The sequence below is a fragment of the Podarcis raffonei genome, chromosome 3, assembly GCF_027172205.1.
Source record: "Podarcis raffonei isolate rPodRaf1 chromosome 3, rPodRaf1.pri, whole genome shotgun sequence".
Taxonomy (NCBI): domain Eukaryota; kingdom Metazoa; phylum Chordata; class Lepidosauria; order Squamata; family Lacertidae; genus Podarcis; species Podarcis raffonei.
The window spans coordinates 51180079-51198262 of record NC_070604.1 but is presented as its reverse complement, the minus strand read 5'-3'; the positions used below and the strand labels follow the sequence as shown (position 1 = coordinate 51198262).

The window sequence follows — 18184 nt, the reverse complement described above, 5'->3', positions numbered from 1 at the left end:
ATGGAGATGTAGGAGAAGGAATAATACGTTGGCAACAAGCAAACATTGGGTGATGTCCAACAAAGTTGTTCCATTAATGTGAGGGCTTCTGGCTAAGCAATGAAATGTCCTCTTCCTATATTTCCCCACAGTCTGTTCTGGGGTTCCCAAAATCCTCCAGTGCTAATTTGCAGAGCACATGTTGGGAGCAGATAGGGAGGAAAAGTTCTGTTGCACAAATGAAAATCATTGTACTAACATTGGATACTGCCGATTGTTTTTAATAAAAGGTATCTTCAGAGTGAAATTAAATTTACAGTAGTACCTTGGAAGTCGAACGGAATCCGTTCTGGAAGTGTTCAAAAACCAAAGTGTGGCTTCTGATTGGCTGCAGGAAGCTCCTGCGGCCAATCGGAAGCCCCAGCGGACATTCGGCTTCCAAAAGAATGTCTGGAAACAGGAAAACTTACTTCTGGGTTTTGATTGTTTGCGAGCCAAAATATTCGAGAACTAGGCTGTTTGAAAACCAAGGTATGACTGTATGATAGAAATTAAGGTTATATTTCTCAAATTTATTTTATTTAATTTTTAACTGCATTTTTTTTAAAAAGTGGAATTTTGCAGGCCACATTTTCTTTTGTACTGATGCTGAATTACAGAAAACAAATCAAATGTTAGTGTTTTAGACAGCCTGAAAGCCTGTAAGTGAAACCTAATACTTACATTTTTTTGACAATAGGAACCACTTTCCAGCCAAATAGCAACTCTTCTGTAAATCCTGATCACTTGAACTACTTCAGATTTGCTGGACAGATCTTGGGCTTAGCACTGAATCACAGACAGCTGGTCAACATTTACTTCACAAGGTCATTCTACAAGCATATTCTTGGTATGGTTCCAGCAGTCTTGAATCTTCTCGTGATGTGCAGTGTATCATGCAGTCTGGCTAAAGAGATGTCTTGCACTGTATTTAAATTTCATTCTTACCCCGTTCCTGAGCTCAGCAAGAGTTAGGTTGTTATAAAGACCCTCCTGTACTAACAGGGATGCTGTGGACCTGAGCAGCAATTTGCAACGGAACTTTTTTTTTAAAAAAAATGAAAACATGCTTCATGTCTGCCCCCGTCCTCCTTTTAGATTTGTTTTGGCTTTTTAATTTAACTTGCTAAACTATTGGGTCAAATTCACACCTTTTGGAATGAATGGGAAAATCAGAGCAGCTGCTAAATTAACAGTTTACCAGAAAAGATTTGTTTATGGATTATATGGCTGTTATATATCTGCTATCCCTGCTGTCCTGCACTGTTTCAGTGTGTCTGTAGATGGCAGTGCTTTGCCACAAATAAAACAGAACACAGCAAAAACGGTTCCTGAACTAGCAGGCATGAAGGGATTTTTCTTTGCGTTTTTCCAAGGCATTCCTGTAAACTACCAAGACGTGGCATCTATTGATCCAGAGTATGGCAAGAACTTGCAGTGGATTCTAGATAATGACATCAGTGACTTGGGGCTGGAGCTGACCTTTTCTGTTGAGACGGATGTGTTTGGAGCAATGGAGGAAGTGCCTTTGAAACCAGGGGGTGCAAGTATAATTGTCACACAGGAAAACAAAGTGAGTAAGATATTTGCATTTGATGCCTCTTGACCCTTTCTAGCTGAGACCTGTGGCAGCAGGCTGGTTTTCCATGAAGTACAATGTGCCCTGAGTAAAACAGTACCTATTACTGAGATTGTCCTCCTGTCCTATTTTGACCTCTCCAGAAGACTGAAGCAAAGCAACATTGGAGGCACAGGTACATAGTATGATCTGAATTTCTTGAAGCAAGCCCACTGGATGAGCCTGTAGCAGCTTGTTCAGAAACATTTCTATACCACTTGCCACATTCATTAAAATCATCATCTGAAACTCACATGCCACAGATACAATCAGAAAATATAGGACAACTGAAGGGAATCATTGGGGGAAGTCTGAGTAAAGAGAGATGTTTTTAACAAACATCAGAAGAACCCTAGCACATTCTAGAAAAGCTGCCAGTGTAGAGGGCTTAACTTCATCTGGGCCTTGCTGTGGTTTAGTTAGGGACTCTTCATGTCCTTAATGTGAATTAAGAACCTCTGAGCATGCACAGAGTATCTCTACTTCACTACTGAGTAACCATACCCAATGCACACAATCGCTCAGAAGCAAGTCCTATTGAGTTCATGGGACTTACTCCCAGGCAAAAGGGCACCATGTTTTCTGCCTAAATATCCTTCTCAGGAAGATCTCTGTGCGTGGATATCCATTTTGGTTTTACATTTCCATGCTGAATCTTTTTAGAATACCCACCTGACATGTTAGCCAACGGCCACTTGGTGTCACTTGGTTGTGTTTTTGGCGCTTTGGATGCTTTCATAATGCAGGACGCTAATTTCTGTTGAAACAAAAGAGAGTTTTGTGCAGGTAATACCTGTTTGTGCTATCCTGTGCCTTGATCTTTTTAACATTTTATGGTAGCCAAGTAGACTACTATTCCCCACATTGTGCATGAAGATGAATATTCCAGTCGTTGAAGAGTTACGTTGTAGAGTACCTGGGAAAAAAGTCAAATATTGTCCTTGCTTCCAGTATTTATAAGACTGCATGTTTGTGAGGAAGGGTGAATGTGGTGCATCAAACTACCACTACTAGCCGCTGCCCGTGATGTCTATGCTCTACCTCCACTGTCAGAAGTAGTCTGCTTCTGAATATTGGTTGCTGAGCATCATAGGTGTGTAGAGTGCTGTCACGCTCAGGTCTTGCTTGCTCACTTCCCAAAGGCATCTGGTTGGCCTCTGTGAGAACAGGATGCTGGACGAGTGGGGCTATTGACTTGGCTTCTGTTCTTAACAACTGGACTTCAGTGTTGCCCTTAAATTCTAAGGGTGGAATCAGGGGGGGAGGAAGGGGGGTGCGGTGGGTGCGGTTCGCCCCAGGTGTCACCACTGAGGGGGGTGACAAAATGCCAGGCGGCACTCACCGCGGCGCCTGCAGCGAGCCTGAGCCATGTGTCTCTCCTGGGAGAGACGCGGTGGCTTGGGTGTGCTCAGGCTCCGCGCTGCCAAAACTGTTTGCCCGCTGCCTCCCCCCCAGCTATAGGGTGGCTGAGTGGGAGGAGGCAGGCAGACACTGGAGGCCCTGCAGTGTGCCCCACCCCTATGGGTCCCTGGCGCCTGAGTGGCTTCCTCCGCCACTGGGCAGAATTCAGTGAACTTCTTCTCTTACTGCAAGGATTTTCACTTGGGCAGTGGGACATTGTCTCCCCGCATGCAGCCTGTGCCCTGTGCCCTCCTCAGATCTGCTCTGGAGGGTTGGGGGAGCCTCTTGAACAGATTTAGGGAATGTGTGGGTAGGGGAAAGGATGTAAATTCCTTTGTGCAAGTGGAAATTCTTGCTGGGACAGAATGCGTCTGTTGGATACCAACCTTAGGGTCTGTATAGTTGTTGGGACCTGTTAGTAATGTGACTCTCAGCACTGAAAGACTTCTGGAAATGGCCTTTATATATCCCTACAAACATCCCTTCCATCCTATTCTGTTTTTAATCTGTTGGGAGCCGCCCAGAGTGGCTGGGGAAACCCAGCCGGATGTGTGAGGTATAAATAATAGATTATTATTATTATTATTATTAATCTCACTGCAGATTTGAAGATTCATATCTTGCTGTTCCGCATGGGTGGTGGCCTCCAGTAATAACTTTAGTGCTGTTTGGATCTGTGGTCGCTGACTATGGTGGTTGTAGGCACACCAGATTTGTATAATGTTCAGTCTGAACGCAGTAAAATCCTAAGCACGCCATTTGCATTTTAGCAGTAGGAACCTCTGTACAATTTTTGTCTCATGCTCTTTTGTAATTAGCTGTTGGACCAAGCTACTGGGGGTTGTTGCTATGTCACTGCCTGATAAAGACATCGGTAGTTACATTCACAATACTTGAGGAAGCTTAAATTGCAATGACTTGTAAATCTGCAACACGAGGAAGAGAGGTGTTACGTGCATTATGCAGCAGTAGCAGAATAGATGAGGAATACTTGTCTCTGTTTCAGTATTTGCTTTCCCCTGAAGAACCTGCCTCATATATAGGTCAGATGCAGCAAAAACGCAGCATTAAGTTCGGCATGGACCCCCATAGCTTTAGTTCAGCACTTTTGGCTCTGTCTTTATCCTGCCTCGTGATTCTTTTCCTTTGGAACTTATTTTGGGCATGGTAAAAAGGAGTAAAATATTTTTAAAGTATAAGCCAGAATTGTATGACTTCAGGGATTTTCATATCTTTTCAAATTAGGTCCTGCATACCTTCAAATAGCTTGCCTCAGCACCTGTTAAGCTGTTCAAATATTTTTTCAAAAGTGTTCACATTTTTAACAGGTTTGAAATACAGATGTTCTTAAAATGTGAACATCCTGTTGATTATAGAACTGGGCCTCTGGGGATCTCCACAAATGTTCAGAACATGGTATACTTTTATGACAAAACAGATAGTGGTTGAGTCTTACAAAAATGCAAATAGGTATATGTGAGCTTGCATGTACAGTACATGCACCTTTGAGCTGCCAATGCATTTATCTGGGTCTATGGATAAATGTTACATCTTACTAGAATTTTGTATGCCTTTCCTGCTGTATGTGATTAATTGGTTTGTTTGGGGGTAGGCGGGGTTAGAAGATAATTTGGCTCATCTGAAGAATAGGGTAGAAAATATGCTGCTCAAAAAGAGGAGAGAGTAATATTTGGGGTTCCATGCAGGTGTTTGTGCGGATAAATCCTTTCATGAGTTGATAGGGGAAAGGGTGAACCAATTATATGAGTGCAACTTGCCTAAATTCACATTCAGAGGATGGGCACAGAACCCTGAGACTGGTGACTGGGCCTCCAGGACCATATAACACTGTTCCTTAAGGATATTCACTGGTTCCCAGTACGTTTCCGAGCACAATTCAAAGTGTTAGTGCTGACCTTTAAATCCCTAAATGGCCTTGGCCCAGTATACCTGAATGAGTGTCTCCACGCCCATTGCTCAGCCCGGACACTGAGGTCCACCTCTGAGGGTCTTCTGGCAGTTCTCTCACTGCGAGAAGTGTAGTTACAGGCATTGCTTTTCTCTTAAAAAAATGTTTAGAGGTACTCTCATTTTGACTCAAGAAAATCACCATTTTATACTGTAGTTCAAATCGGGAAAAGTAAATAAAGTAAATGGACAAAAGTACAGAGATTCACAAAATGTTTAGGGGCATGTGTACCCCTGCATCCCCCCAGAAAAAAAGCACTGGTTACAGGGATCCAGGCAGAAGGCCTTCTCGGCAGTGGCGCCCGCCCTGTAGAACACCCTCCCATAAGATGTCAAGGAGATAAAGAACTACACAACTTTTAGAAGACATCTGAAGGCAGCCCTGTATTGGGAAGTTTTTGATGTTTGACGTTTTATTACGTTTCATATGTGCTGTAAGCTGCTCAGTGGCTTGGGAAACCCAGCCAGATGGGCAGGGTATAGATAATAAAATCAATAATAATAATAATAATAATAATAATAATAATAATAATAATTCTATACTACCTGTACAATGGAATTATTTCTGAAAAAGCCAGCTTACACATCTCTCTCCGTTATGCTTTGGTTGCCTGTTCCTTCCATCTCCTCTGTTGGAGCTTGGGCAGTAAGCTCTTTTAATGCAGCTGCCTTTTAAAGCTTACGCTGCTTTGTAAGCTCCCCATACATTGCTGTTATTATTACAGTGCCGTCAGAGTTACTGTGCTTTGTTTGTGACAAGCGTAAATGTTCATGAGGACACAGTAAACCTCCTCAAATTGATATAATTCTGCTTGCTTCAAATCAAGCGCTTTCCAGGTTTATTAACAACAAAGACCCTTATAGAAGAAAGGGAAGAACCGCCCGTTCATTAGGCACTGGGGACCAATCTGCCCACATCAAGCTAGGCTTCAGTGCTGGGTTTCCGACTGGCCACTGAGAAACTTTCTACTCTAAGACCCATCAGGCAGTGGTGAGAGGTTTGAGCAGAGGGGAAGAGAGAATTGGGAAGTGTACAAACGGAACTTGGTAGAAAACAGTGCGAAAAACTATTTAATGGCGTCTGTGCAACTGAAGCTCTACACATGTGCAGAGAGAGAAGTATAATAGAACCATAAGTATGCTAACAATCATAGGTATGCAATACACTCACCAAAGTTTTCCCTTCAGTATTCTGATAATTGGATCATAACTGCTATGTACAGTGGTACTTTGGTTTAAGAACAGCTTAGTTTATGAACAACTTGGATTAAGAACGCTGCAAACCTGGAAGAAGGTGTTTTGGTTTGTGAACTTTGCCTTGGAAGCAGAATATGTTCCACTTCCTGTTGAGTGTAAATTGAGTCCCCCGCTGCTATGGGAAAGCACGCCTTGGTTTAAGAACGCTTTGGTTTTTAGAACAGGCTTCCGGAACAGATTAAGTTTCTAAACCAAGGTACCATTGTAGTTCATTGTAATTTTTTCTAAATAAAATTCTAAGCAATATATATATATATATATATATATATATATATGCACACATATATATAACTATATAAAGTTATCACTTATGTACACAGATGAAATCAGCAAAATAAAAAAAAAACTAAATTGCATCTTGAAAGTCTTCAAATAAAAGTTTTTAGCAGGCATCTAAAACAGTATAATAAATGTTACTGTCTAAATAGTTGCTAACCATGTTGTTAAATAAGTTAATGTTTTAATTCCAAAACAGTTATAATTCCAAAGAAGTCTGTAAATACATGTCAAATAAGTGGGCTTCACAAGACTTTGTCCCCCAGTATTTAACGGCCTTCTTTGGAAACCTTGTACCAAACACATTCTTAATTTTTTCCTCTAACTTTTTCGCCTTTCTAGATTACAGATTGACCAGAACTGGTTTCAGATGAGCGAATAAAGCACTGAAATTCTGGTCAAATTGGATTTGATTTGTATGTGTCACATAACTATATACCTTTTCAGGCAGAATACGTTCAACTTGTTACTGAACTTCGAATGACAAGAGCCATTCAGCCTCAAATAAATGCATTTCTCCAAGGCTTCCATATGTTCATTCCACCTTCTCTGATACAGTTATTTGATGAATATGAACTGGTAAGTAAAATGGTCCATCTAAGTCGTGTCAGATAGCATTCAGTGTGATAGAACAGCCATAATGTCTGTAATTGGATGGTATTGAAGCTATCTGGTTTCAGGATTGCATCCAGCCGTGTCGCTCAGCTGGTAGCAAGGCTTCTGTTCGTAGAATGGGGAAGAGAGCAGTTTTAATCTATTTCCCTCTGCTCGTGCACTGCAAGGTTCCCAACCCCCTCACCTGATAATGCAGGGGGCTGGCATCAGCTGACTGACCATTGAAGAAAAGCATGGTTCAGCATTTCACTTAATTTTGTTAGAGATGGGTACAGTGTTTTATGCAACTCGGTTTTTCTTTAAACCCTCAAAATCTGGTTCAGTTTATGTGACTCTGAACTTCTGTATCCATTAATGGAAACATTTATTTGTTTGCAATGCCCCCTATTTTGGATCATAGTAACAATATTTGAAATAGTATTGGAGCTCTTTTTTTTTTAAAAAAAACCCTCACCCAGCTTAAAATTGTATCAGGTTAACACCAGCTGTTTTCAAATTAAAATTGCCTGGCAAATTCACAATTTTGGTTTGGTTATCTTCTTTTTTTTGAAGGAACTGCTGCTTTCAGGCATGCCAGAAATTGATGTCAGTGACTGGATCAAAAATACAGAATATACAAGTGGTTATGAAAGAGATGACACTGTTATTCAGGTAAGATCTCCATGAACTGGATACGGGCAATTAGATAACAATTGTGTGTTTCAGAGACTAACTTTTGGGTTAAAATAGTATTGTGAGAATGATGCATAACCAAGTTATTTGAATCAAGCAGTTATTAATTTCCATAACTTAAAACATCAAATGTATAAGCATGTCCATCTTTTGGCTAGTGTACAGTTGAAAAAGAAACTAGCTTAGATTTTTTAAAATATGTTTTCTTCATCTAGTGGTTTTGGGAAGTTGTAGAAGAACTGAGTCAGGAGGAGCGAGTATTGTTGTTGCAGTTTGTCACTGGGAGGTGAGTACCCTTTTGTAACATTTATTGGTAATATTTCAGATAGTCATTCATTGAAGATACTTTATAATACACAGAGTTGTGTCATATAATTCATTCAGTCATATCTACTCAATGGCATATTGATTGTCAGGTCTGAAATGTCCACCATCTTACTTACGTGCCAACATCATGGCTGATTAATCCTTAGTCAAGTGGTTGAAAATTTTCTGCCATCAACTTTTGTAACCCCCATGGATTAATTCTGCATCATATGCATACTTAACAGCTTTTCTCTTTTTTGGAGTTATTACCAATCCTGTTTCAACAAAACCAAGTTCTAGTTTTAGTATTCTGGCAACTGAATAAATGTGCTTTGGGGCCTCTTCCTTGAGGAACAACCAAATATTTGGTTGATAACATGCTTTTCACATAGCACTGAAATCCTCACCATGTCTGCTCAGACATAACTCCTATTTACTTTAATGAGGCTTATGCCCAGGTAAGTAATATTAGCGTTGCAGCCTGTGTTACCTGCTCTTGTAGCAGTAAGAAAGGCCTTAGGAAACTTGTGAAATTTTTTCTAGACTTTGTGGCTGAAGTTGTTTCACTGCTGTTAATAGGGAAAACTGTTCTTTCAGTCTTTCGTCTTCTTGGTTTCTCTCCAACCCATAAAGCTCCATTTTTATTAATTCATATAACTCCTCTTCCTTTGGTTCAGTGGTCCACTTGCTAGCATGAAATCAAGCTTTACGTTGTTGTTGTTGTTGTTGTTGTTGTTGTTGTTGTTGTTGTTATTACACAAGCTTATTCACATTTGATGGAAAAGACTACAAGTGACTAAAGAGGCCAACCAGGTTTTAGCAGAGTGAGAAATCACTGGACCTTGGAGCCGCTGAATGTGAAATAACTTAGGGTTGCTAGGTGATATTGAAATGCATTATTACATTTCTCGTTTCTGGTCTCCTCCTCTCCTGTTGCTTTATTAAGGAGCAACTATGAGAGGGCCCATTTAAGATCACTTAATGCAACTTCCTTTCTGTGGAATATAGCAGCAGGGGGCTGGAATTTTGTAGGTTGTTGTTGTTTGCAGTTTTGTTGAGTGAGGGAAAAGAGTTAACCTCCCTTTCTTGCGATAGCCCTGGTTCTTATATACTTACACCCACCCCATGTAGAGTCTATTGGTGGAATCATGTATTTCACATACTGTCTTCTTGGGTCGTTGGTCTACTATAATTGCTTATAAAAAGCTATTTTTAAAACATGTTCTTTTGTTATGCATTTGGTATCTGAAATGTGTTAGGCATCTGTTTTCATTTAAGACAACAGGACCAAGAGATCAAAAAGGGGATTGTCATATTTCATGTTTCAAACATGAAATGTAGATCTGATTAATGTTGAGCAAGCTTTCTGTGAGGTCATTAATAAATTGACTGTTTATAAAGCATATTTATAAATCTACTTATGAACAGTGAGTTATGACTTCATTATTGATGAGGAATGAAGTTACACCCCCTATCCTAAAAATATTCTAAGCTTCCACTACGCTGAATTTGTCTGTGAAGAGGTTTGGCTTATTTTCAGTATAAGCAAAATCACATTTGTAAATCCTGTGTGTCGTGTGTGACAAGTTTTTCTTGATGTTTGTCAAGCCTGTCTTCCTGTAACCCATTTAAATTGCCTTCTAAAAGCTGTGTATGTGCGTGTTTAACTATGAATTGTGTCCAGATCTGCTATTAGCTGCTTGGCTCTCTCTGTTCAGCATCTGGATCGTAAGTTTATCCTAAAACCTGAGTAAACGTTTAGTGCCACTTGACAGAGCAATCAAATTTCCTTTTGCAGCCAGAAACCATCAAATTAATTTTATTGATCTATGATAATAACAATGATAGGAATTATTTTGCAGAAGTGTCCTAAGCATATCTTGTGCTTCTCTTTCTTTTAATTTTTGTTACGTCACATGTAATAAGAGTGTAATTCCACTGTGGATATAATAGTAGCATGGGGATGCATTTGACTTTAGAGTTTTAGAAGGCTGCTCTGTTTCATATGCATTCTGGCATAAGTTTGCTTCCTCCCTATAAATGTCAGCAGAAGATATCCAGTAGCCTTTGGTTATTTTTTGCTTTTTGGGATTTTATTAGTACCAACTAATTGCCTAGTTGCAATGGTATTGTGGGTTTTTTCTTCAATATGGTGCTACAAACTCAAGTTTCCTTTTGCATAGCTACGTGTTAACAGTTGGTGCATTTAGCTATGGAGTGGAATTTTACAAAAAAACCAACACCTTGATCAGTGACAGGTGAAAGAAACTGTGTACCTGGCCAGGTGATTTGGCTTATGGTTTCATTCTCTCAAGCCCTCTGCCTATTGCAACCCATCTATTAAACAACAGAAAAATCAAAACATAAGCTAATCTATATATATGGTTGCAAATCTATATATATAGTTGCAAATTTAGACTGTCTTTCAGAGGGGGAAAAACCTTCTCTTGGGTTTACTCTGAGCTATGCTGAGTCACCTGGATTGTCTGGGCCCAGTAAACTGTGTGTGGATTGGCCCCTCAAACCGACCAGTGATGTGTTGAAAAGAATGACAGCTTATGTACAATTTAAAACTAAAACAAATGTCTCTGGATGAATTAGAATTGCAGGTTGTCTTACCAGCACTGTAGTTTGTAGCATGCCTAATTACCCTGGTTGTTTTTTTTAAAGAAATAGTTTTACAGTGGGGAAGGGTTAGGGTTGGAGATGTGGGGCATGGAACAAAAGACCCATGGCTTAGTTTCCATAGACCATCCTCTAACAATGACCTGCTGTTTGTACATGACTTCTAATGTATGAAATAGGAACCTGATTGAACTTCTGCTACTAGGTCACAATGCAATCCAGTGTGGGATGCTGCTGCTGCTGCACCACCACCACCATGCAAATATGTGGTAAAAAAAAAAATTAAGAAAAGGGCACCCAAATGCTTGTTTGCATTAAAAATGAAATGCTTAAGGATTATTATAATAGACCATTGCCTAATAATGCCCCCCACCCAAGTGTTGTGACTCTTTAAGCATCTGTATAGCCAGCAGAGAAAAAAAAGGAAGAAGAAGGTAATTGCTTCTAGACAAAAATAGCATTAAAAGTGTGAAATAAGCAAGGCTTGTAGAACTGGGGATGAGGAATCTTTGTCATAGTGGAAAGATTTTATTGGGTTATGCTGTAGAACAGGAACGGGAAAACTTTCCCCCTTCCATGTCAGGGCCCATATTCTCTTGAGGGTATTCTGTCAAGGGCTGAAATTGGCAGTGGGGTGTCTTCTACCTCTTTCTTTTATTGCTCCATCCCTTTATTTCACTTCAGGTTTCCCCTATTTGCTTGAAAAATTTCATGAGGACCACAGGTTCCCTGGGCCTGTCTTAGAAAGTGTAAGGAGGTGTTTTAGAAAAGAAGCAAAACACTCTCTCTCTCTCTCTCTCTCTCTCTCTCTCTCTCTCTCTCTCTCTCTCTCCCCCACACACAAACACACACACACCTTCAGCTCCTTATCAGATTTCGGCATCATCCAGAACAGATAAACTTGCGGAATATATTTTTGCTGGCACTTCTCAAGAGAAGGAATGCTTGAATATGTTACTGTTTTAGAATGAATATATTATGTGGTGAATTGGAGCTGTTTATTGGGAAAGGCTGTGGAGGTTATTTAAAGTGCCTGAAATAAAGGTTGAGATAAGAGAGACTTGTATCCCAATTAGGAATGCACACACACATCCATATCCATAAAGGGATGCCAGAATGGTGATGAAGCTGTAAAACCGTTTCAAAGTGAACATCTTCCAAATGGGGATTAAACACGGCACATATGGCAACCAACTTTTTCTCAGATGCAACGTAAGCCAGGAAGGAATTGAAAAAGCAAATTCATGTAGATCATCTTTTTTAAAAACCTCATGATTGGAAGCAAGAAACCAGACAGATAGGAAATAAAAGCTTTTTATGACAACAGGTATAAAAGGGAGCACCGAAGGAAAATGAGGAGATTGTAGGAAAGCACAGATGATGCTTGGCTTCATTCTTTACTAAAAAAAGATACTTGTAGTGTATCCACAACTGAATTGTTGCTTTCTGGCAGTATAACTAAAAGGGTAATCAAACAGACAAAACAGGAAGTTCTGGGACTAAATCATGTTCAGTTTGGAACTAAACTAAACCTTGCTGTATTGTTTTATTTCAGGTTTTATGTGAGTGTTTTCAAACATTTTATTTTGCTACTGTGTTGGATTGTATGTGTGTTGCCCTGGGCTCCCTTTGGGAGGATGAAAGGACCACAAACATAACAAATAAATGTTGGTTGTGCTGTGGGTTCTGATCCTGTCATTCTGTGCATATGGGACAGTGATGAAAAATAATCCTATGTTTTATCTGTGAGCCAACATTTGAAAAAGTGGCACAGACATGTTTTTAAATAAATACAAAACCCTTTGTGATGTGTCAATTAAGGTAACATCTCTAGGAGCCCTGGGCTCCTAGAGTGAATGATGTAAAAATACCGTAATTAAAAGCATCTATGAGATGCATCTGTAAAACTAAATATACAAAAGCAATACCAGCTGCTGAAATTCCAACTCTTCAAGAGTTCAGATATGAAACCATTGCTGAACTTAACTAAAATAAGTCATAGGAGGAGAAAACTGCAGGATGCCTAATGCAACATTTTTCTTAAAAGAAGACTTTGTTGATGATTAAGGGTGAAATATTTCTAAATATTTCTTGTGAGGAAAACAAATACCCAGTTTTTATGTTTAATTCTGTATGTTCCTAAATGCATCTATGAGGTGAAAATGAAATCCATTTTCAGTCCTGCCTTGTGAACTCTCTTGCAAAGTTTATTGCTTTGCTGCGTTTTTTAAAAGCAAGCTCATGTTAAAATTTAGTTTTGAAACCTGGAAATCTTGCATTCCAGTTTCTATTTCATGTGAAACCTTTGCATTGGATACTAGTTAGTACTTCACTTCGGGGGTATTTGAAGGTCTTATTTGTTTGCTTGCAGTGATATAACAGGATGCTTAGCTAACTTTCGTAGTTCCGCTGGAAGCTAAAATGTGAATTTTAGCTCTGTACAAAACCGAGGCCTTTGCATAGGAAATTATTAGGAATCTGTTGACTGGTTTTAATATAATGAGGGAATGATAATAGGTTGACCTGCATATGATAAGGAACACAGGGTTGCCAGCAAAAAATAGCAATCTCTGTAAGGTTCCCTCTCCTGGGACATTATGTTCCCCACCCCCACATTCCTGAAGGCTACTGAGAAATATAGCTACGCATTAGTTTGACATCAGGTTGCTATTTTTGCCTCAGCTAAAGATGTACTCAGGCATTTGCTCTAATTTATTGGGGATACTAATTTCACAGAGGACTCTACTCATGTTCAAGCGCTTTGCACATCTCCTTTTTTTAAAAAGGGGAAAGTTAGGATCTGAGTTGAGGGAGTAGGAGCCCAGTGAATGTAGGACATATGGGGCAGGGCTTCTGCATATGACCTTGCCTCCATCCTAACTTTGAGCACCCTTCTGCGCACCTTTCTGTCTAGTTCTCCTCTTAGCGGCCTTGATCCAGGCTAGCCTTCCCCAGTTTGGTGCCCTGCAGATGCTACAACTCTCTGTCTCCAGCCATTTTGGGGGGAGCAGCAGTTTGGGAAGGCCGACCCACACACTGTAACTTGTATTGCAGAAACAGGCTGCAATTGACAGAATTTTAATACATACTGATAGTATATCTAACATGCATACTCGTAACTACAGTAAATAATTTTTTAACATCAATTTTAATGCCTTATTTGTGTTTCTAGTTCCAGGGTGCCCCATGGTGGCTTTGCCCACATAATGGGTGGTAGTGGATTGCAAAATTTCACAATTGCTGCTGTGCCATATACCCCAAATCTTCTACCAACATCAAGCACATGGTAGGTTAAATAGCCTCATTTAAATGCATTGAGAACATCCCTTTGTTTTTCATTTGTTTTCCTTTGGTTGAGAGTGGCAAGAATTCTTCAAGATCAGAATTATATCTTCGTATAAGCTCATCAGAGAAATGCCTCTGGTCAGTATCATTAGCCAAAGCAGATCTGGTTGTTCTAGTCATAAGCTATAGGTGTTTCAATTATTTCTTCCACACTGTTGAAGAAAGAAATCAAACTTGTTGTATAGTTTTAATGGGCAGCAGTACAATCTCACTAAAGGATACTTCATGTTAAATTGCTATATTGCTTTTCTTTTTCTTTTAAGCTAAGAGAAATGTCTTTTCCCCCCACCTGGAGAACATCTGAATACTAAGGGGGACTGCAATGCAGCAGCGCGTTTTCTCCCTGTAAACTTCATTTTCAAGGCTTTGGGATCTGAATGCAGATTTGAGAGTGCGGTGTTTAGCGTTGATTATCTTGTGCAAGACAAATGTTTCCTTCCAGATTGCATATTCTTAAAGGGATGCTTTCTTCTTTCGTTTTAGTATCAACATGCTGAAGTTGCCCGAGTACCCCCAAAAAGAGATCCTTAAGGACAGGCTTCTTGTGGCGTTACACTGCGGAAGCTACGGTTATACGATGGCATAATGAAGTCAGACAACCCCTCTGATTACCGATGTGGAATTCAGAGTGGCAGAAATTAATCTAACAACCTGTCAATAAGAAGATGATGTTGATTGGAAAACAACTTGATTTCGCAGTCCGTGAGCGGGATTGACTTCCATTGCAATTCATCCAGTTTTCCCTCTTCCTGTATCTCATCCTGATCTTGAGATAGCTGTTTCATGGTATACCGAGTACATTCTAGCTTCACTTTTTAAATGGGAGTTCTGTATTAAGCATGTCATACTTTTCCCTTTCATCTCTCAAATATGAGGTTTCCCCCATTATGATTCTGCCTGCTCTTTATCAGATCTTTCAACTTGGTGCTTTCCCTCCTACTCAAAGGCCAATTACTCATGAGGGCTGCAATCTGGTATATACTTGGTGGGTCAGGATTTCTCAGACGTGGCCACCAGGAACTTTCAATGCTGCCACTCAGTCACTAGTTTGCGCCATAGATTTGTATTGGATATGTACTTCCTGTGGCCTTGTCTATGGGTCACAGTTAAAGGGCAGTTTGAGAGCCAATGCACTAAGCCCAATCTATTTCATTGAAATAAAAATAATAAGCACGGGGGGAACTGGTGCAAAATCTCAGCCGCTGCCTTTGACCATGCATTATCTTGCATGGAAAAAAAAATGCCATTTATTTATTTTTCTCTAGGGAGCATTGTACAGAAAGTTCAAAAAACTATGATGCAAAATACCAAATCTGATGTATTTTTTGTTCTGTTTACCTTAATGAAACTGTCACAAAAAAAGTTTTTTAGCTTTATAGTATTTTAATACCGATCTAAACATTTTTAAAAGACTGTTCTGTTGTCAGCAAAGAAGTTTAACTTCGGGGGGGGGAATATAATTTATATTCTACACTTCAGATGTACAACACTATTCAAGCACCACTGAAGCGTCAGTGACTTCATGCCCCTCCAGAGTTTGTATATATTTTAAAGGAATGAATCCTTTTATTTGGACGATACATTTCTCAGGCCTGAGCTGTGTGAAAAGTATGCATTAAAGTTAAATATTTTATTGTAACTTACTACTGATTGGTCATGTTTGTGAGTCTGTCCATGCTTATTTAGATGCTCTTCAAAGTTTCATATCTGCTTATTTAAATAAACAGACAGGTTTTGAGTAGTTTCTATAGCAGAGCACAAAATAAATAAAGGCCTAGGACCTAACAAGTGTTTGACACCTTTCTCCTGATATCTTAAACATATTAACCAGAAAGCACATTCCCTTTGTGTCAGTGGAATTTACTTTCCAATAAATGACTTGGGGTATAAATGGTGCTGTTAAGTCAGGACTTTGGGGCAGGTGACCAAGACTGCACTTGGAAGAATGAGTAGGATGGTTCCCAAGTACAGTCGTACCTCCGTTTATGTAACCCTCTGGTTATGTAAACTTTGGGATGTGCGCGCGGCAAACCCAGAAGTATTTTACCGGGTTTCGCCCTGCACGCATGTGCAGAAGCAGTCTGCACATGCGCAAAAGCGGTCCTCAGGTTGCGGAAACCTCGGGATCTGAGCGGACGGAGAACGGATCCCATCTGCAACCGGAGATACCACTGTAAGAGGACTTTAAGATGGTTGGATGGCATCTTGTATGCCTTCTTCCTTCAACTCCTGCCACCAAGCTGGTGCCAAATGTCGTGCTCTGCTTTCCCTTGGACCACATCTGTGAGGCCTCCATACACACTGCCTAGGATTGCACCCTGGGAAGGTCACTTCGGTGCTGCTTACACAGCGGTTTGACTTCACCCCCCCCTGAAGTCCACTCCATTGTCTCTTGAGACAGACGGATGCCAGCAACAATTTGTATCTTTTTCATAGAGAATTGCTGCATCTTTCTCTAAACCAGCTTTCCCTAACTTGCGTGTTCTGCAGCCTACTGAGGTTCCAGTGAAATGAGCTGCTATGGAAGAAAGGTTTGCACGTCAGTTGCTGGATTCTGGTACCTAGACTTCTGGACTTTTCATTGCATGTTGACCACTGGTTTCTAATGGGCTCACTAGTGCTGTGCAGTTACAAACTGGTGGTGGTGAAACTGCTGCAGGTAGGGAAGCCTGTAACTTGTTCCTTTTCAAGAAGAATGCAGAATCTTGTCCTGTGGGAAGCCTGAGGGATGGATGACATCCTCCAAGAGACCCTATTTCCAGCTCTTTGCCTGCACACTGAATGAACTTCTTTAAGTTATTTCAGGTGAGTGGTTTTTCTTAAAAGTCATAAGATGTCATTGGTATTTTATATGTATCACAAAAAGCTTATCTAAGTACTCACTGGGGAATAGAGATACAATTAGGCAACCTAGATTTCTAATGACTTTAGAATTTCAAACCAATATGCGTTTTCAAAGTGACTTTTGGTTATGTAATAGCCATGCATAAAGTGGACTGCATCTAGTATATTGACACATGATTAATATAGGATTTAATTGTATTGAACAGGGTATTTTAGAACACCTGTGTCCTTTTAACAACTGAGGACAAGCTTGTTGAGAAACTATAACTTAACTATATAAGCTTATAGTTTAGAATGTTTGATAGGTTGCTATCCCTTCCACATATCATATTCTTTGCTATGTGTCTTACCTAAAAAAAGAGTCTTGTCAGACCATAGATTGTATTTATTCATGAACTTCTATTGAAATTGTATCAAGACTCTTTTAGATCTGAAAGCTTTGCATCTAATTTGCAAAAGCACTAAAGAATGACTCATGTTCTACATGCCATATCGAGAATCAAGGCTTGGATAGAGCGACAATAAACTTTGGTGGGTGTTTCTTTTACAACATATCAGTTGCATTGTTACTACAGTGGTACCTCGGGTTACATACGCTTCAGGTTACATACGCTTCAGGTTACAGCCTCCGCTAACCCAGAAATATTACCTCGGGTTAAGAATTTTGCTTCAGGATGAGAACAGAAATCGCACACCAGTGGCGCAGCGGCAGCAGGAGGCCCAATTAGCTAAAGTGGTGCTTCAGGTTAAGAACAGCTTCAGGTTAAGAACAGACCTCCAGAACGAATTAAGTTCTTAACCTGAGGTACCACTGTACTGTTGACACGTTAGTTAGAAAAATCTAGTATATATTAAAAAAAGAGCAAGTGTGAGAGAGAAATACCCAGTAAAGAGTTCTGAAACTGGGAGTCGTTCCAGATTATGGCTCAGGTCAGTGTGACTTGGATATCATGTAGTGCATATTCCCAAAGGAGGCAATTCCCACACACAGATCACACCCATTTTTAGGCAATACATTCAAATTCCAGTAAGGTCTCCATTGCACGTTATCTTCTGAGCACAGAAGCCACCCCTGCAGCATGGTTCCTTCCTTTGCTGTGAAGGTTAAATCTGACAGCCTGGCCAGCATGAAAAAGATCTCACACTGGGTTTCCTCCCCATACGAACACACTCTGTCTTCAGGTTAAGTGATGCTGACATGGGGAAGAGCTCCAGGATAAATGATGCTGGCTTGGGTGT

The 18184-nt window shown here is 40.1% G+C and overlaps 1 protein-coding gene across 3 annotated transcripts in view; it reads left to right on the top strand.

Moving 5' to 3' along the window:
* The window catches only part of HACE1 (HECT domain and ankyrin repeat containing E3 ubiquitin protein ligase 1), a 33334-nt gene extending 17594 nt beyond the window's left edge, over window positions 1-15740 (top strand). For all 3 annotated transcript variants that reach the window (XM_053381546.1, XM_053381548.1, XM_053381547.1), the window contains 7 exons: window positions 719-868; window positions 1395-1591; window positions 6986-7117; window positions 7706-7804; window positions 8041-8111; window positions 13929-14042; window positions 14585-15740. In XM_053381546.1, coding sequence (XP_053237521.1) covers window positions 719-868; window positions 1395-1591; window positions 6986-7117; window positions 7706-7804; window positions 8041-8111; window positions 13929-14042; window positions 14585-14687 — 866 coding nt within the window. In that variant the 3' untranslated portion in view covers window positions 14688-15740. The remainder of the gene's footprint in view (window positions 1-718; window positions 869-1394; window positions 1592-6985; window positions 7118-7705; window positions 7805-8040; window positions 8112-13928; window positions 14043-14584) is intronic.
* Window positions 15741-18184: the final 2444 nt, after the last annotated feature.